This window comes from Eptatretus burgeri, chromosome 8 (assembly GCF_056783735.1).
Source record: "Eptatretus burgeri isolate ZD-2024b chromosome 8, Ebu_testis_v1, whole genome shotgun sequence".
Taxonomy (NCBI): Eukaryota; Metazoa; Chordata; class Myxini; order Myxiniformes; family Myxinidae; genus Eptatretus; species Eptatretus burgeri.
The window spans coordinates 54,766,647-54,786,965 of record NC_140968.1 but is presented as its reverse complement, the minus strand read 5'-3'; the positions used below and the strand labels follow the sequence as shown (position 1 = coordinate 54,786,965).

General features: G+C 42.6%; 1 protein-coding gene across 8 annotated transcripts in view; it reads left to right on the top strand.

Moving 5' to 3' along the window:
• The window catches only part of LOC147021774 (sterol regulatory element-binding protein 1-like), an 84,722-nt gene that overhangs the window by 28,804 nt on the left and 35,599 nt on the right, over positions 1-20,319 (top strand). For 2 of the 8 annotated variants that reach the window (XM_085892089.1, XM_085892085.1), the window contains 10 exons: positions 1,634-1,745; positions 3,072-3,223; positions 3,697-3,774; positions 4,021-4,113; positions 4,642-4,773; positions 6,293-6,514; positions 6,675-6,789; positions 6,931-7,112; positions 7,331-7,517; positions 16,818-17,002. In XM_085892089.1, coding sequence (XP_085748215.1) covers positions 1,634-1,745; positions 3,072-3,223; positions 3,697-3,774; positions 4,021-4,113; positions 4,642-4,773; positions 6,293-6,514; positions 6,675-6,789; positions 6,931-7,112; positions 7,331-7,517; positions 16,818-17,002 — 1,458 coding nt within the window. Of the gene's footprint in view, positions 1-1,633; positions 1,746-3,068; positions 3,224-3,696; positions 3,775-4,020; positions 4,114-4,641; positions 4,774-6,292; positions 6,515-6,674; positions 6,790-6,930; positions 7,113-7,330; positions 7,518-16,817; positions 17,003-20,319 lie in introns of all 8 variants that reach the window. The other 6 variants (XM_085892088.1, XM_085892084.1, XM_085892091.1 and 3 more) reach the window with 5 other exon arrangements.

Here is a 20,319-nt window from a genome sequence, read left to right as displayed (position 1 = left end):
TTATCGAGGTAGCTGAACTCTCTTAATGAAACGCATGCAGCCTCTGGTGTGGGTAGAAATGGCTGTCAGCAAAACCATCGCTTCTTCACTTCACTGGTGTGGGTTTAATTCCCATGGCAGATGTTGAGCTATTATTAAGTCTGAAATGCATCAAATTGAACATGAAAGGTTTTGGGAAATGCAATGCTTAATTTAACTGATAAGATGAAACATTTGTTTGCATAATCTAACAATCCTCCATATGCTACATGTTTAAAAATTTCCATTTTATTTTTCTGGGTGGTAGGGTGTGGAGGAAAAATGATTGCTTAATTATTTTTTTCATGGAGGAGGAGGAGTTGGGATTGCATTGTGATTGTGAAGTCCACTCAACACCTTTCAGTTCAACCACAATTTTTAACATGATGCCTCATTGGTTCATGTACCTGTGTTAAAGTTTTGGGTGGATGCACAAAATAGTGAATTGTCTTGAAAGATTAATAAAGCACTCCTGCATACTCTTAACTTGTGCTCCCAGAAAGTCAATTGGCATTTCCGCTTGACACTGTGAAAGGAACATTTTTCCAAACAACAAAAAAGAATATTTAACCTCTGCCATCTTCGAAGATGGATGGAGGTTACTGTTTTCACCCCTTTCTATTTGTTTGTTTGTTTGTTTGTGAATAGTATTACGGAAAAACTCCTCGATGGATTTTGACGAAACTTGGTAGGGGGGGGGGGGTTAGGTATGGTCCAAGGATCATGCCATTAAATTTTGGACTTGGACCCCCCCCCCTCAAAAAAAAAATTTAGAGAAATTTTTTTTTTTTTTGCATTTCGACATGTTTTAAGTGATTTCCAACCCCCCCCAAAAAAAATTGTTACCCCCCCAAAAAAGAGCATTTTTTTTGCATTTCTACATGTTTTAAGTGATTTCCAACCTCCCCCCCCAAAAAAATTGTAACCCCCCCAAAAAAAATTGTTAGAGAATTTTTTTTTGCATTTCTACATGTTTTAAGTGATTTCCAACACCCCCCCAAAAAAAATTGTTCCCCCCTCCCGAAAAAGGAATTTTTTTTTTGCATTTCTCCATGTTTTAAGTGATTTCCAACTCCCCCCAAAAATTGTTGGAGAAAAAACTTTTTTTTTGCATTTCTACATCTTTTAAGTGATTTCCAACCTCCCCCCCCAAAAAAAAATTGTTAGAGAAAAAATATTTTTTGCAACTTATTTTTCAACAAAATTTCGATTTCTTTTTTTGCATGTCTACATGTTTTAAGTGATTTCCAACCCCTCCCCCCCAAAAAAAATGTTGGAGAAAAGAACTATAACTCTGTCGGATTTCCAACCCCTCCCCCCCCCCAAAAAAAAAAAGTTGGAGAAAAGAACTATAACTCTGTCAGCACTGTTGACATCATATTTAGTGAATAAGATATAAGGTTCACTTGAGTGACCCAGCAGTATTGGCGGCGGAGGTTTTGCACTCTCCCAAGTGCTCCCCCTCCAGTTAAATATGCGTTGTTGTTTTTCCTTGTCTTCAGGCCCATTCATGCTTTGTGAAATTTACCGGAATAAGTTTGTGTCTTGAGCTGATGGGCCACTCTGTTTTATTTGTGATATTTTCACCATTATTGTCTCCCTTGGCCATGTGCAGCAGATGACCATCCCTGTACAGCACCAGATATCGCAGCAGCAACCGATGCTGATAACGTCGCCCACACAGCTGCACCTAGCACAACCGGGTCTGATAAATTACAGCAACAACGGTACGAGCTAATTTTCTCTCTGCGAATTGCATTGCTGTTCATAGCCTTCTTCCTTTATTTGCTCTTCGAAAATTATTCACAAGAAATTGTCCAAAATCTCATTTTGAAACGTGTGCATACCTGATTGTGTGAAGCTGTTTATCCTGTGTGAACTGCAGCCTGCACAGCAATGACAATCTGAGATGGCAAGTGGTTTAACTTGGTGTTGAGGAATATTTGAGAAGGCCAGACCACTTGCGAACTGCAGATTAGTTCAGAAATTTGGAATTTGGCCAGGGGGCCGGTAACAACTCGCCCACTCTTCGTTTGAAAGATACTGTGGGATATTTAGAATGTCCACCAACTAATGCTTGTGGATGGATCCACGGTTAACGTCTATCCTTGGGATGACACATTTTGGGATTCGTCACCCTGATTGGTGAAAAAGTATTGAGTCAGGTCAAGAATCGAACCCAGACCAGACAGTTCAAAGATGAGTGCGCTACATCTGCACCATCCTGTCGGACACATAATCCTAAACGCACACTAACAGATATACTCTTTGAATGAAGCACCGAATACTAATCTGCCCGCGCAGTGGGAGATGGGGTTTTGCAAGTGTGTGTGTGTGTGTGTGTGTGTGTGTGTGTGTGTGTGTGTGTGTGTGTGTGTGTGTGTGTGTGTGTGTGTGTGTGTGTGTGTGTGTGTGTGTGTGTGTGTGTGTGTGTGTGTGTGTGTGTGTGTGTGTGTGTGTGTGTGTTAATTTGTGTTTGTGTTTGTATTTGTATCTGTCAGTCTGTCCAGACCATAACTTTTTTTTTCACCATTTGAGCTTTTGTCATCAAATTTTCAACAAACCCTTATTATGAGAATAAAGAGAACACTAATTAATAATTGGGTCAAAATGTCAAAGGATAAATTCATAGAACGTATAAATAGGCCTTATCTGCATGGCCGCCACTGAGCAGTGCGAGATGGCCGGGATTTTTTTTAATCGCTTTGGTGTTTGTTTGTTTGTTTATTTATTTACCTACCTACCATTTGAGCTACAATGCGTGTTCAGGCCATAACCTCTTTACCATTTAAGCTGTTTTTCATAAAATTTTCAACAAACCCTTATTATGAGAATATGGAGAATACAAGTTAATCAAATTTACATATCTTTTTCTTTTTTAGCTGTTCTCATCAAGTTTAAATTTGAGTTCAAAGTGGATGCGGACAGGCTTTGCATTTTACGATGCTTTCTAGTTGAGATCTGTTTTTGTGGTTTTGTAATGACGAATGTAGAAGTTTTAGCACTTCGACCTGAATTTATGCCGATATCCGTACCTGCTCCCCTTACAGCAGTTAAGGCAGAATTACAGCCGGCTGTTTCTATATCGGCACCTCGTGTGATGGCGTGCAACGAGACCACATTGCACTATGTTACTGGAGTACCAGCTGTGCAGCCAGTTACCATGGCCACACAGACTGTCACGCTCCCTGCTCAAGTGCAGCAGGTATGCTTGGGGAAGGCCCAGTCGAAATATGAATAAAATTTATTTTACCTTGTGCACATTACTTTGTAATGATGATTATTCGTTGAGATAAAATGTTTGTCATAATTGTGTGTCTCCATATCTGCCAATGAAAGGGTGAATGTCAGCAAAAAAAATTGGATGGTTAACTGCAAAGGGTTAACGCTCGAAACGTCAGCTTCTCGTCATTATCCACAGTGGTTAGCATACCTCAATCAATGTCCTGTTGATGCCATCTATCGTACCTGGCCACCGACGCAGATTAACACGAGGATTCACAGGAAAGATTACAGCAGTTCTTCATTCGACATATTGGATGCTGACGATTCCTTCCATTACGTGACTGAAATGTAGACAATGCGACGTTTAAGTTGCTAGAATTTTCTAAAGCCTTCACTGTGATATTGCCAGAGAAGATGTCAACGCGTTGGCACCTCATGTTGTTGTTTGTGTAGTTGCAGCGGGTGACATCGACGCCACAGGTTCACAGTGCACCATTGGCCTCCATCGTGCAGCAGAACATAGCACCACAGGTAGGTGTTTGGGTTTTCTTTTTGATTTGACGGGAAGGTAGGTAGTTATGCCTGATAGAGAATATTGGACATGGTGGTGAGCACAGAAGGGTGAAAGAGTATTGGCGAAGGTGGCATTCGGAAAACGAAGAGCAGATGGGTTTGCAAGGAAGGTGTGGGCAGACAAAATATGAACAGTGACAAAAGTGAAGAAATCGTTTGCTCGAGCATTTTCCATCTCTTCGAACTGGGCCGTGTTTCTTAAAGGTAATTGCCACACACCAGGTGCAGTCTCGGCCAGTGATGGTGTCCCCACAACTGACTCAAGCCCCAGTCAGCATTGCCCCACAAATGCAAAAGGTGCGTTTCATTTTTATTTATTTTTGTTCCTGCTTTTTGAAACCCTTTTCTTATTATCTGCTTTGTAAACATCCCCATCCTTTCTTGCGATTTGTGTATTTTTTTTCTGCCTTTGGAACAAACTTTTTTTTTATCAGGTTTTTCTGCTTGGCATCTATTTCATTGCTGGTTCATAGTGAATTTTTTATTTTTTTTAATTCTCCTTGTACGTACTTTATTTCACCGTATTTGGGAAAAATTAGACCATCTTTGGATTTCTGATCATTGTTGAGCATCATTCCAGCATCATTATTGAAATTGGGGTGAAGCAGTCATGTGGTTAGATTTTTGTCATTGTTCACCGCTCTAGTTTCTGGATAAAGTGGCCGTTTATAGAGCATACAGAATATAAGGCACTGCAACCAAGACTGTTTGAAACAACTCACCTCAGCCACATAAAGTAGCATGTACAAAATGGCTTGCTCAAGTATAAAGCATATCTATAAAGAGCAGCTTCTTGGAAAATGCTACCCTCTTCCTTTTTTGCAGGTCTTGCTTCAGCCACAAATCATCAAGACCGATTCATTGTTGCTGGCGGCAGTGAACACCGAAACCAGCACATTGCACTCGACCATCAAACCTACCTGTGTGGCAGCACCTATACAATCAACCCAGCTGCAGGTGCATCGTTCTTGTGTGATCATGCATTGACTCCTTGTTCCTGGAAAGTTGATTTTTCAATTGACCTGAATGTCGAGAGTAAAAAATTTCCCCATTTGGAATATGCTCGAGTGACGAACCACGCGGATTTGGCTCCTTGACCCAAAATGATAGACCCGGCCTCTGATTATTTGCTTTATCGTGGAGCATCACTTTGCATCCTTGCTTGGTGGGGCAAGGGAATGTACTATCAATTGGCAAATTCAACTTGGACAAATCTCCCGGCGATGTATTGCAGTCGAGACAATTGGAAGTCTTGTCCATGATTATCTGTGGAACATGCCATGTGACATGTTTTTAAAAAGACTTTTTCAAGACGCGACAATGTTCTTAATGTTTTCCATTGTCATGATGGAGGGATGTCGATCTTACCTTGCCATGCTTCATTTTCAAGCTTTAATTGTTGAGGGATAAAATGGAGGGTGACTTGGAGAAATAAGGGAAGTGGGGAAGAATGAGAACTAGGGGAGGACACGTGGGGTAGACAACATGGATACAGAAACAATCTCCCAAGAAGAAAAAAAAAAAGGAAATTTGGAAGGGGGTGGGCTTGGGTAGAGTTAAAGTAGGAAGAGAAGATCATGGTTTTGGGATGGGGGGGGGGTGATCTGAGATGGTGGTGAGCAGATGTCTTGAAGATCTGGAAGGGAGGATGAGATAGAACAGAATGTGGCACAGGCAGGAAACTAGAACGGCACTTGGTAGAGCACATTCCGCCACCAAGCTGAACAATTTACGTTTTGTATCACACTGATAAGTCGGATCCAGATTTTCTCCAAAATCGAATCAATTTGTCCTTGTCACACAACCAACTTTTCCACGAAGTTTCATCCGAATCTGTCCATAACTTTTTTGAGATATCCTACTCACAGACAAACAAACAAACAAACAGACAGACAGGGATGAAAACATAATCTCCGTCCACCTTTGGTGGTGCAGGTAAAAAGAGGAACAAATGAGTGGAGGTGAGCAGTGATTCTGGATTTTTGGAGTTTCACCAAAAAGGTGTTGCTGGTGGAGTACTGCAGAAACTTGTGGGGGATGCAAAGCATGGAAAGAGCAGATGGTGCTAGACTAGAAAGGATGCGGGAGAAGACCGAGAGACCACCAACCTTTCTACAATGTGAAGGTGATCGGACCGTAGACTCAGCCTCAACAGGGGAGATTCCAATGATGTTGAAGGTGGTATTGAAAGCATTCTCGTTTTTACTGTGGTCATGCGTGAGATCTCCCCTCAAACTTGATCTGGAATGTGTTACTGGTTATTGTGCATGAGAAATGCAGCTAAAGGAAACGATATATTTTTCGTGACAATCATGTTGTTACCAGAAATTATTCTGTGACTTGTACCGAATACAATTTCCATTTTGTGGAAAATTGACAGAATCTTCAGGGTGGTGTGCTACTGAAACATTGGAAATACTGTCGATCTTAAAACATGCACAAGTTTATTTATTGAGGCTGGTGGTGTGCATGGTAGACGCTGGTGAGTGGCAACACCATCTTAACAACAGTCCCTATCATGATGGATGCCGACAAGCTCCCCATCCATCGTCTTGGTGGCGGAACATTCAGGCCGATTGCATTGCCCTGCAAGGGCGAGAAGCGCACGACGCACAACGCCATCGAAAAGCGCTACCGCTCCTCCATCAACGATCGCATCATCGAGCTAAAGAACCTTGTCGCAGGAACTGAAGCGAAGGTGTGTAACCCAACCAGTGATCATTTCTCTGCCATAGATGCTGAATCGTCAAAATTGAGTTGATTATGAAACAGCATAGGTTTGAATTGGCTTCTTCCTAGCTAAGATTGTTATACTATTGTGTGTGTGTGTGTGTGTGCGTGTGTGTGTGTCCTTGTAGTTAAACAAGTCGTCGGTGTTACGGAAAGCTATTGAATACATTCGTTTCCTGAAGCAAGCCAACCATAAACTGAAGCAGGAGAATCTTGCCCTGCGCATGGCCACCCAAAAAGATCGTATGCCTGATACATTATTGCACTTTGGCCTACTTGCTGCTTTTTTATTTTATTTTTTTTGCTGTATCTGTGTTGACAAGTATTATGTATATTATAACACATCCTTTCATGTTTAATTTCCACATATATCTGAGTTTTCAGATTCTCTGAAAGACATGATTATTGAAGATCTTTCCAAGCCAGAGAGCCCTGACGAGCAGGCTCTGAAGATGGAGGCTGAAGGTCTTTTGACTCCTCCGAACTCAGATGTTGGCTCTCCAGAGGGTAGTAGTCTCTTGGGTAGTGACTATGAACCTGACAGCCCATGCAGTGAGGACCTAAAGGTTGGAGGCTTTATTATTTTTCACTGCTCTGATAATATTGCCGTTGGAAGCAGTGTTGAGAATAAAGTAGAGCATTTTTATTTGTTGGTATTTTTTTAAAGTCATTTTAATTACAAAGTGAAAGTCTTTATCTCGAGCATTTTTTTTTTTGAGCTAGGTTAATGAAGAATGTTTCTTGCTCGAGCTTATTTTGCCTCCACATGTGTACGGTTGCCCAGCAAATCAAGGAAGAGGCAATTTCACCTGATCCTGGTGGGATGCCTGATCGATCACGAATGCTACTTTGTGGCTTCCTGTTCCTTTGTCTTGCCATCAACCCATTTGCGTGGCTCATGGGAGCACCGGATAGCCCACACGATTCGGCCCGAGCACACGGCACAGCTCGTACCATCCTTGGGCTGCCTGGTGAGCTTGATTACATACATACGAAAAACGCAATCGCCTCTTTGGGTATTTTATTTTCACGAGGTAATGGAGGGTTAAATGGAAATGTGCTGACAGTGAGGAAGCCGATCCATGGTTGGACAAAATCATCAAGGAGTGAGGGAACAGGAAAATAGGACAGAATCGAAAGAGGGAAGTAAACGGTAATCTCCGAGTGAGACGGTTGTCTTTGGCAGAGTAAATGGGGTAAAAAAAAAAAAAACGATTGTGGTTTAAGGGATGTTGGATGACAAAAATTGGTAGTGCACCATCTGGATAGGATAAGCACAGATGGGACTGACCAGTTCATGTGAGAGATGGAGAGTAGTCTTTTATGGAAGTATTCCAGGCAGAATCGATACAAATTGCTGTCGAGAGGGAAGTTTGCACACACTGCCATTTCACCTGTGCAAACAGCTAGATTTTGTGCATTGAGGTTGCTCTCGAATACTATCTTGAGAGATATGAGTCTTGACAATAATCAAATAACCCATTCGTACCTCATTTGTATGATGTCTTTGGTGATATTATTCGTCCCCTGCCAGTTTCACCGGAGGAGACTATAGGTTTGCTCTCCAGGTCTGTCTGTCCGTCCATCCATCCCACCTGTGTTTTTTCAGACTTTTTTCCCCCCCCCCCCCCATCTGCTTTAACATATTCAACTGGAACTTGGTACATGGCTTTGTTATAATAAGTTACAGAACAGGTTAGAGTTTCAGGGTGTTTCATCAATTCTTCACAGTTATGCCCTTTTTGGGCCTAGAAAATATCACATCAGTTGGGGACACTTATTGCAAAGCAATTCTCGCTCTAGTTGATCCTTGTAATCCCCACTCCCACAAGTAGTCCTGGGGCTGATTCTCAGAAGGGGCCTAAAATGATAGTTTACTGCACCCCCCTGCCAACATCGGTTTTATGTGTTTTTCTTGTTTATTGATCTATAAGGTCTATATTGATCTATAAGATCTATATATAATTTTAAAACATTACCCCTTCTAAAAAGTGTCCATTCGAAGTTTTTGGGGGCATTTTTGATACCAGGTATACCGCTTTACCGCTAAAATAGGTTTTTCGTGCTCGGGATGGGTGGGCATATTACATTGCAGTGAGGTTTGCTCAGAGTGCACATAGACACATTAAATACAAATCCAGGTGTTTGATTTTGTTTTAGGAGATATTTTCGCTAGAAATTGTGCAAAAATAATGTAAAGATTGTGTGAAAATGATTAAAAAAAAATGTGCGAAAGTTATCAAAATTTTGTTCAAATTATGACAAAATACGATGTTTTGTCACTAACATCATAAACTATTATAGAAATTCGCATTCTAGTATATTTCTTGATGTTGACTGTTGCAAATAGTGTCTGGTGCTTATTCAGTGTGAACTGCATTCGGTGCAGAGTATCACGGCATGTATTGAGAACTGGATAAACCCTTTCCAATCTGACGAGCAGCTGTGCCATTTGGCTTCTGGACACGTGGCATCCGGAGATGTAAAGCGAGACCTTTTGGATGCTCGTCAAAGAGGCATAGGATCACTGAGGACATTTTCAGCAGACAGATTAAGGAAAGATGGAACCAAAGACTTCTACGCTACTCTACCACAACTGCAGCTGAAGACGTTCGCATCCATGAAGAAGAAGAGACTGGGGCATGACACATCGCACGCCAGCGTCCTGAAGTCAACAAGAGACATGTTTGGCCGTCTCCTTGTGATTGGTCAAAGCCGTGAACTATCTATGGAGAAGCTTCTGAGTTACCCACTTGGACTGCTCCCACTCTCAATCGCCACGCCAGATGGAAGTCCAGTGAAGACAGTCAAGGCTAAATTGCTCAGAGCACTAGAAGACGATGTGCAACCGCTGAGAAGTATCCCCCCGGATGCTACCTGGGTGCTTGACGCAATGGCCATCATCCATTCAGCAAAAACGGCACCAAACATGACATACTCACAACTGGCCTCTTCACTCTTCAACACCATCACATCTGGTTATCCAGCTGGTGCGCGCAAAGACTGGGTAGTTGACACATACCCTGATATATCCATTAAGATCGCGGAGCGCAACCTGAGAAGCGATGCTGGTATGGAGAGCCTCGAAACCAAGATCCGCACAGGAACACAGAAGATTGACCAGCAGCTGAACAAGTCTCTGATGAGTGGATCCTTCAAATGTGCCCTGACAGAATTCCTCCTGAATGAGTGGTTCAAGCCAGAGTATGCTGCGCAGCTGGGCCAACAAGCACTGTTCGTGACAGTTGGAGAGAGGTGCTTCAGGTTGAAGGCCAATGACCAACTAACAGAAGTCCTGAAGGCAGAAGTGGCTGAACTGAGATGCACACACGAAGAGGCAGACACCAGGCTTTTGCTTCACGCAGCCCATGCAGCTGATCACGGTGCTCCTGCTGTGATCATCAAGTCCCCAGACAGTGATGGTGCAGTCATTTCCCTTTCAGTCTGCCATCGTATTAGCTCGCAGCTCATCTTTCGCACCGGCACACAACAGCGGACCCGCTACCTTGATCTTACAGCTATGACACATACCCTAGGATGCGATATCTGCTCTGCTCTCCAAGGTTACCATGCCTTCAGTGGCTGTGACTCGACCAGTGCCTTCACTTGGCGCGGAAAGCTGTCAGGACTCAAACTTCCAAAGATCGAAAATGAATTTAGAGCCACTATGAACAGCATTGGGCAGTCCTTCAGTCTGTCAGTAGCAGAACTCGCCAGAGGAGAAGAGGCCATCTGCGCCCTGTATGGGAAGAAGCAGCACAGTGGAGTCAACGAACTGAGGCATGAGATGTTTGGCGCGCATACCACAGACCCATAAAGACTTCCGCCCTGTCAAAATGCAGCCGAGTTCCACCTACGTCGTGCCAATTACCAGGCTGCCATTTGGAGAAGATGTCTCGAGAACTGCCCACATGTACCCACTCCACATGGTCATGGCTGGGTTGTAGCCGGGAACGAGATCACCATCAAATGGTTAGATGTTTCTCCTGCCCCGACGTCTGTCATGGAATGTGTTAGCTGCCGGTGTCTGCGTTGTGCTGACCGGAGGTGCTCCTGTAGACAGAATCAACTAAGTTGCACCAGAGCATGCAGATGCAAGCCTGACCAGTGTGGGAATTCCAAAGAAACTATCGTTGATCCACTGGAATCCGACGATGAGACAGATGACGAATAGGACATTGAACAATTCATATGAATCCAGTTTTTCTTGTCAGGTAAGTAAGATTTTGCTTAGTCTATCGGTCCCTTATTTTACACGGGGTCTGAAATGACATGGGAACGTGCTAGAAACCTGAAACTTGGCCAGTTGCTACTGCCACATGCTTATTTTATAAAAATGAACTCATTTTAATTTTTGCCTCAACAATGAGCTAATTCTGACGTCAAGAATAATTAATTTTGGCAAAATTCCATGTTTTTAGTAGGTAGGTTTTAGAGTAAGAACCCCCCCCCCCCTCGACAAATTGCTCCCAAATTTGGTACACGTTTTTAGAAATGACATCGGATAAACGTCACCAAGTTTCAAAGTCGTACCTCTAACCGTCGCGACGGTATAGGCAGAAAACAAATATACCCCCCCCCCCCCGTGTAAAATAGGGTTAATATGTGTATTATTCAGTAATAAACATGTTTTTCAGGGTTTCGATAAACGTCCATGCAGGTTTAGTAAAGTTACAATGCCTCAGCACAATACAAAATGCTTCCTGAAGCCAACAATATTGTCCTATACGAATGCTACAATACTCAATACTGCAAAAAATGTCAGGTTTTGCCAAAACGTATCACTATATGAAATGGCTTGCAATGGGTCATTTGGACACTTTTTGAAAGGGCTAATGTTTTGAAATCAGATGTCTATAGACGATATAACATGAAAAAAAACCATCAAACCTATGTTGGCAGGGGGGTGCAGCAAAACTCAAAATTTTGGAATCAGCCCCAGGACTAAAGATGCCACGACACCACGCTACACATTTACATCGAGAGAATTTGCATTCAGGAACCTGACAACATTTGGTGGACAGGTGTGGAGTGTGACAAGGACAAATTGATTTGATTTTGGTGAAGATCAGGATCTGATATTTTTTTTCATTCTTTAAATGATTCTTCATAATTGAGCGATCAGGCCAAAAATGATTTGTAGTTTGATATTTCAAAAAAGTTGTGGAGGAGTTATGACAAAACTATGCGGATGAGTTGGGTAGTTGATGGTAACAAGCCAATTAGATCTTGGTTATGGTCCAGATGCAGATCTGGCAAATCGGTGGGATACAAAATGTAAACTGTTCAGCCTTGCAGAGGTATGCGCTCTACTGAGTGTCGTTCTAGTTTATCGCTGTTGTCTTTAAGCAGGTCCATTAACGTTCTCTTATACAACTTGATTCCTCCATCAGTCCACAGATGATTAGGATTCCTTTTGCTTTTAGTTCATATCTGTTTGAAAGCATCAATGAGACTGACACTGTTTTTGTTTTAGAGAGGAAATGACTCCCACGTATCTGGACCTTAAATCGATGATGGTCCTCGCAACGAGTGCATTTGTATCACCAATAATTTTTAAGGGCGATTGAAATCACCCGTCCAAATGTGATCGACCGCCTTTTAATGTAGTGTTCTGCTTGGAAACTTTATGATCGAAGGTTTATGTAATTCGTCGACGAATTGCCTTTTTTGTTTGCTCCTCGGCTTTGCAACAAGCAGGTTGCGTGACGTCGTCAGAGCTTAAATGTTTTTCAAAAGTGTATTTACACGTGGGATTCTCACTCCCCTATCTCAATTTCTCCCAGATTCGTTTTTGTACAATAAACCGATGTACTTTTCATTTTAATGTTTCATTTTGGATTCGAGACCAGATTACATGCATTTTGTTTTTTTCATCCAACGTCGTACTGGTGTCGTAGTTCCTATCGTGTTTCGTGTCAAAGTCATCAGTCGTTTTTTAGGTTTACTGCAGTGCTTCGGACTTCCATCTTTGTCTGATCTCCAAGTTTGTTCCCCGTTCACAGAAAGAATACCTAAGCGGATGCAATTCTCCAGGTATCCTAGTTGTTGAAAATGCTTTCATCAACAACAAATTTCCGAATCATTCCCTCCTCCACCCTCCTTGTCATCTCAATTCAGGCCATTTTGATTTTTTAACACGTACAGTACATCAAATCAGGATGTTTGGTGTTGGCTTAGTGGATGAAGGTGGCTTGCTTGGGACCTTTGAGTCCTGAGTTTGAACCCCTGTCTACCGTCGAATGAACACCAGGTGGTGTTGACTCAGCCTCTCATCTTTCCGAGGTCGGTGAAATGAGTACCAGCGTACTTGGTAATAACCATTCGTGGTAACTTGCTGTAGTCCTTGCCAATGAAACTGCTTCGGCAGTCCTATGTGCCTTTATGGCACGAAAGGAATGGTATATTATTATTTTATTATTATTACATCAAAGCAGGAAACACTTGATCTTGGTTATTGGTTACCAACATGCAAAACAGAAATTCCCTCAAAATTCGCTGAAAAACATGTAATACTACTCTCCCTTTAAAATATGGGTTCCCTTCCGAGAAAGCTAAATGGAGGAGGTTGCCAACCTCTGATTGTTTGGCCGTGCTTTATCATTTTTAAATGCCGAGCATCAGGCAAGGAAACAGCACGTACTACCGGTATTTTAAAAAGTCTTTGGTGTGACTGCCTGTGTCGGGTTGGATCCACCGACCTCCCAGACTCAAGAGCAGACGCTCTATTACTCCACTGAGTTTTTATAAACAATACAAATCTTTGCGTGAAGTTTGAATCACCTTTGTAAAACAAAAATACGTTGCATTTGAAATGTAACTTGCATCTGTGTGTGTGTGTGTGTGTGTGTGTGTGTGTGTGTGTGTGTGTGTGTGTGTGTGTGTGTGTGTGTGTGTGTGTGTGTGTATGCATATATATATATATATATATATATATATATATATATATATATATATATATATATATATATATATATATATATATATATATATATATATAGTGTAAACATACACGTGTCTGTCTGTCTCTCTTTGTCTTTGTCTTTGTCTACTCCAAACTCGGTGTACAAATACAACTTTGTGTGTGTGTGTGTGTGTGTGGGGGCGGGGGGGTAACATTGGCTATGTGAATGTGGCCTCACACGGAGATCTGGGGAGCGGAGGTGGGGGGGTGGAGTAGCGTAAATTCGCGAAGTAAATGTGTACCGTGTAGCACCACCTCGTGGTTGTGGCAGAGGGTATTACAATTTCCTTTTTTACCTGGGCAATGCTGAGGTTAAAACATTCTTCGCACAGGTAAATTTGTTCCCCTTCCTTTCTCACTTCCCCCCCCCCCCAAAAAAAAAAAACAGAGGGGCCTGTCAAAGCCTGTCGTCATGTGTGAGACATTTCTCGAAGGAAGGGACATCAAGACGAACTGGGGGCAAAGGGTGGGAGCGGGGGAGCGGGACATGAGGATGTGGGTGGGGGGCGGGGGGTTTGGGGTGAGGCTGAGGGGTTAAAGCACTTGATGCATGGGTAAATTTGTCTTCCCTTCTCCTTCTCCCCCAAAAGTTTTGGAAAATATACTGGGGAACAAAGTTTTTGTTGCATTGACACCAGCACTTGATCTTAGCTAATTTGAGTGTGCTGAATTCAAATCTGAAGTTAGTTTCTCTCTGTAAGCTCTAGATTTTTTGCAATCCACCATTATCAACATTTATTTGGTAAGTTACAATTTGTATTAAAAGCAAATTTATATTAAACATATATTTTGCAATTCAACATTTTCAACATTTATTTGGAAAGTTACAATTTAAATTAAAAGCAAATTTAAATTAACATATATTTCGACATAAAGACGATAGGTGATTCAGAACAATTGATAAGGGTGGAAGGCAAAGTTCAAATAGGTCCGATTCAGACAAGAATTTGCGCTTGTAGCTCTTGCGTTTGTGGACTTCCACAGGGCAATCTCGTTTGATGCTCCAGCAGTAGTCTGCCATCATATTTTTGTCCCATCGCCCTTGGTAGCGCTCTTCCATCGTCATGAGGTCCTGATGGAAGCACTCTCCCTGTTTCTCACTTACAGCCCCAAGGTTCTCAGGGAATTGATCAAGGTGACTATTGAGGAAATGGAGCTTGACACTCATGTTGCACCCAAGATCGCAAAAAGCCAACAGCATTCTACTAACCAGAAACTCATAGTTATCTGCCTTTTTGTTACCAAGAAAGTTTTGTATAACTGCGACGAAAGACAGCCACGCTGTCTTCTCCTTGTCATTCATCTTCCTTACAAATTCCTCATCACGTACAAGGCACGAATTTGAGGTCCATCGAACACACCTGCTTTGATCTTCTCGAGAGACAAAGCAGGAAAAACAGAAACTATATGTTGAAAACATTCACCATCAGTACTCAACGCCTTCACGAACCGTTTCATCAAGCCAAGCTTGATATGGAGTGGGGGAAAAATGATCTTCTCTCGGCTGACGATTGGGTCATTCACAATGTTTGGCATGCCTGCTTCCAGAGTTTCACGGATGGGCCACTCCTTCTGGATCCAGTGTTTCTCTCGAGCTCGGCTGTCCCACATGCAGAGATGGCATGGAAACTTTGTGAAGCCTTTCTGTTGACCAAGGAGAACGTTGACCATTTTCAGGTCCACACAAATGATCCAGTTGTGCTCGTGATATTTGAGTAAGTCAATGACCATTTTTATGTCATTATGTTCTTCTTGCCAATGCACTGAGTGACCAACTGGAACCACTCTATAAACATTGCCATTGTGCAAGAGAATATACTTGAGGCTGCGCTTAGAGTATCCAGAAATAATCGCCATTCTGTTGGATTATACGAAGTAACACCTAATTGCCTGAGAAGACCTGGGATATCGTGGCAGTAAACAAACCCGATTGTCTTCTGAATAAAAGGCAAAGATCTGGTCCCGCTTTCGGAAATATGAAACATTTTCAGAGTGGTGAAGTAGATTTTTTATCTTGCAGCCTGGAGGCTAATACCTCAGCTGCTTTCTTGGAGAGCCCCAAATCACTCACTAAGTCATTCAATTCCGGTTGGCTAAACTGCTGAGGGGCTGATGACTGTTATCAGATGAGGAGGCTTCGGATTCTGAAACCATTTCTTGAAGCCCGTCATCACGACCCTCGTGCTCTTGCTGATCATGTTCACTGCCTTCATCTTCAGATAAGACAAAGCCATTAAAGACTGGAACAGGGAGTTCCTCAGAGTGCGGAGTAGGTCGAATTGCTGAGGAAATACAGGGATAGGAGATCTTTTGCCAGTTTTTCTTGCCGACACCCTTTGTGTTGACCAGGAAAAAATAGCAGTCAGTTATGTGGTCCTTGGATTCTCGCCAAACCATGGGAACTCCAAAAGGCAGACCCTTTCGTTTTCCTTTCGTCCAGTCACAAAGCATTTCCTCACAATTATTACATACAATATGAGGAGCCCATTTCTTGTCTTGGTCGCCAAGGGGAACATCAAAATAGGCTTTATAGGCACGCCTTACAAACGATGTTATATTGCGCTTTTGACGAAGTAGTGTGTCACAGCCACATACATAACAGAATGCATCAGGATTATTTATGTCTTATTGGAGAAGCCATGATCAGATCTTAAACAAAGAAAAACATAAAGTTAAACAATATATATATATATATCAATAAAGATAAATAAATATCAATAAAGATAAAGAAAATTGATGTCAAATAAATCGTGAGCAAATCGTCAGCAGCAAAACGAATACGGTCTATAGTTACTGTATTTAGCAGTTTAGGCATTGTATATTTCCACTAAAGTCCGAAATCGCACCCCCAGTTCTCAAGTTATCCCGAGTGCAAATAGCAATGGGTGTCCTTTTTTTGCGAAAATCGCAAGTTTCAAATTGCATGAAAACTAGAGCATGTAGAGGAAAACCGATTTCAGATTTGAAATCAGCGTTGAAAAAATACATAGAATAAGTTGAAAAATCTCATGCAACAAATAATAAGAAAAAATTTGTTCCCCAGTCTAATTGGTCCATCAGCGAAGCGACGGTTAGGCTCTGCCAGTGTGCTTATAAAGCTTGTGTTTGCTGTAGACGAGAGGCCCTGGTACTCTGACCACATCAGTGTTATTTCTGCATTGACAAACCAGCCTCACGTATCACCTCCGGAACGAGCCAACGATTTACTTTATTTAATTAACAACCGTATGTATTATTGGAAGAATTATTGAATCCGGTCTTCTCAGATTTTGTCTCGTTCAAACTTAGCGGTTTTTTTCCTGAACAGGTGTAAGCCTTGATATGGGCAGCAGCACGGTGGCTTGGCTGCTTTCAAGTGTTGCCTCATTATGCATGGCACTTGCGGTTCTGGCACGTATCCTGGTGTACGGGGAACCAGTGGCTCGACCACACTCTCCATCCACTCTGCGCTTCTGGCAGCATCGTCAGCAGGCTGATGCAGATGTTGCTCGTGTGAGTGTCACTGCATTGCTTGCACAATACCTCTCGTTTATTATTTTGTATGAACAAAGAACCCATCCTTACTGATGGGTTAATTTCCAAGCTTTTATGGTTTATGACTTTATTTGTTGTTTACCAAATCGAGGTTTGTGTAAGAGCTATTACACAGAAACGTATAACAAGGCAGGAGAAAATAGGGGCGGGAAAGGGAAGCACAAAATAGTGGGGAACAAAGACAATAGAATATCTGTGAAAGAGAGAGAGGGATGGGTCGGGGTACACAGGGTAAACAAGATGGTACTACAGGGACTTTCATGAAGGAAATTGGAATTTGAAGGAGGTGGGTTTTGGGTGGATTAACGGGGGTAGTAAAGACCAATATTTGGGATGGGGGAAGATATGAGATGGTGGTGAACAGCTGTTTTGAAGATCTGGAGGGAGGTGTGGGACTGAAGAGAGTGTGGGAGCTTGTTCTGGAGGTGGGAAAAAGAGAAATGAAAGAGTGAAGGTGAGCAGTGATTCTTGATTTTGGCAGTTTTACCAGAAGGGGTTTTTTTGGTGGACCTTGAGTGCCCTGAGGAAATATAGGGAGGACAGATCACAGACAGAGAAAAAGGGGGGGGGTGGCAAGGCCAGAGAGGAGTCTGTAGAAGAAGAAAAAACTACCAACCTGCCTCCGGTGAGACAGTGACAGAGCCAAGGACTCAGCCTCATCGTGGGAGATACCAATGATCCTAAAAGCCTTGCTTTCCACAGCGTGAAGTCAAGCTAGGTGTGAGGCAGGATCACCACCCCAAAGGGGGGAGCAGTACTCCATCAGACTGGATGAAAGCTTTGTAAATGGTTAGAAGCTCAGGTGTGCCAAGGGAGGACTTTACACAACGTAGGATGCCCAGTCGTTGGCTTTGGAGGGAAGCCATCTTGGAGATGTGACTTTCCCAGTAAAGATCATGGCAGATAGACCCAAAACCTTGAAACCCAAAAGAGAGAGAGAGAGAGATTCCCCCCAAAAAGGGGGGGGGTTCCAGATGGTCTTTTCGGAGATACATGGTGAGGGTGTGAGATTTGTCAGGATTGAAAGACATATTCCAAGTGTCATGTGTTTCATCAGCTTGTAATTTTATCCAGGTCTGCAAAGTGAAGAGGCTGCTGCCTGCCAATCAGAGGGATGAGAGATGATACGGCAGAGGGTGGAGTCATCAGCAAAGAGATAAAGAGGATTTTCCATGGAATCTGAGAGATCATTGATGAAAATCAGAAAAAGCACAGGGCCAAGAACACTACGACGAGGAACTCCAACCTGGACGGGAAGAGGGGATGAGAGAACTCCATTAAGAGCCACACGTTGACTGTGAAAGGAGAGGAAGTCCATGAGCCATGAGTGGAGATTGCCTTGGATACCATAAGAAGAGAGTTTGGTGAGCAGGGCAGGGTGCTAGACCATATCGAAACCTCCCGATATGTCTGGGGAGATGGCTCTGATCTCATGTTCGGTGTTTAGGACCTCCATCTATTCTTGGGAAAGCAGAAGTGGCATGTCGCATGTCCAGGGTTGAGTGACCTTGTCTAAATCCAAATTGATGGTCAGAAATCAAGCCATTGGAGAAGAGGAAGGATTTGATGTCGGAAGCGATGATTGATTCCATGACCTTGCTGATGATTGGGAGCAGGCTGATTGGTCTGTAGTTGCAGGGATCAGTTTTTGCAACTTTTTTATGTAGAGCGGTAATGTTTGCTGATTTCCAAGCAGATGACAGATGACCTTGAGCAAATGAGAGGGTGAGCAAGCGCAGAGGAGCAGGTTTTTAGGACACGTGGGCTGATGTCATCTGGACCCGTTGCAGAATCTGAGTTGATGTTTGACAGCAAACTCTCCACCTTGTCAGGAGAAAAGGACACAGAGTCCAGGAACAGCTGGGTACGACTGCGTAAGGTGCATACAGAAAGCGATGGGTTCAGGACACAAGATTTAGAAGCAAACACAGAGTTTAGGTATTCAGCCTTTTCACATGCAGTGTCAGCTGTGCAGCCATTTAAGGTAAGGGAGGGAATGGAGGGGGAACATACACCAGAAACACACTTAAAGGCGCTGTCACACCTTGACGATTTAGCCAGCAATGGCGACGTATAAAAATGTATGTAAAACGTTGGCGTACGCTGAAATTTTGATGTTTTTTTTTAAAGTTTTGGTCGTATTCATAACGTGTTGGTCGTATGCAAAACATTTTAGTAACGGGCACAGAACGTTTCGTTGTCTTATAGATAACTTATACCAACGAATGCTGAACCTGTTGTCAGCGTTCACAACCTATGCCCAACGATAGTTTAACTTAGGCATAGCGCGCTGCACGTATCGCCGACGAACTCGTGGCGTATCCTGTTAAAAACCTGCCGCACGCCGATTTAAATCAAAACTGCCTGAGAATTGGAAGTGTCAACATCGCAGTCACACCTTGACGATTTAGCCAGCGTATGCCGACCTATGAAAAATGTGTCTAAAACGCTGGCACACATCGAATACGGTATGGGTAAGTTGTGTATACGTTAAGAGCACGCTGAAAAACGATGAGGTATGCTGTCATATTTCGTGGTACGTTTAGTACGTCGTGAAATTTCAAGCATGCTGAAAATTTTACGACGTACTCGCCGTATGACTCGCACGTTCCGCTACGCTGGGAATAAGTTGTAGGCATGTTATGCGATCGTTGACACAAGTTCCTTGTAAGTTACTCATATCATCAGTCGAAACACGTCGAGGTAATGTTTAGCATACCCAAAACTTATTTTCTCCGTCAAGGCACATTTTCTTTTTTTCTCCTTGGCTCCGTGAAGGCACGTGACAAAATATCTGAAGTTGTTGTTGTTGTTGTTGTTGTTGTTGTTTTTTTCTTTTTAGTCAATCACGAATTTTAAAATATATTCGGACATTTGCTTTTAAGTTCTGACGTCGACGTGACAATATCCTCAAACAGAAAATATTCACAGAGGAGGAACTAAGAATAAGACATGAGCAAACTGAAGAGGCAATTGGACATGACGTAACGGCACGTGACGAAATATCGGAAGTTATTGTTGTTGTTTTTTTTTTTTTTAAAACGCTGCCAATACGCCATTATACGGTAGCTGTAAATTAGAAACACGTTCAGTAAGTTCTGTGGTCGTCCGGAAGACGTCAATCAAATATGTCTACGTACGTCAATATGCGTTGGAAGTACGTTACACATAGGTTCAAAGCACGTTACTCAGGTTAGAAATAAGTTTTGGGTACGCTAAGCATTACCTCGACGTGTTTTGACTTATGAGTAACTTACAAGTAACGTGCCTCGACA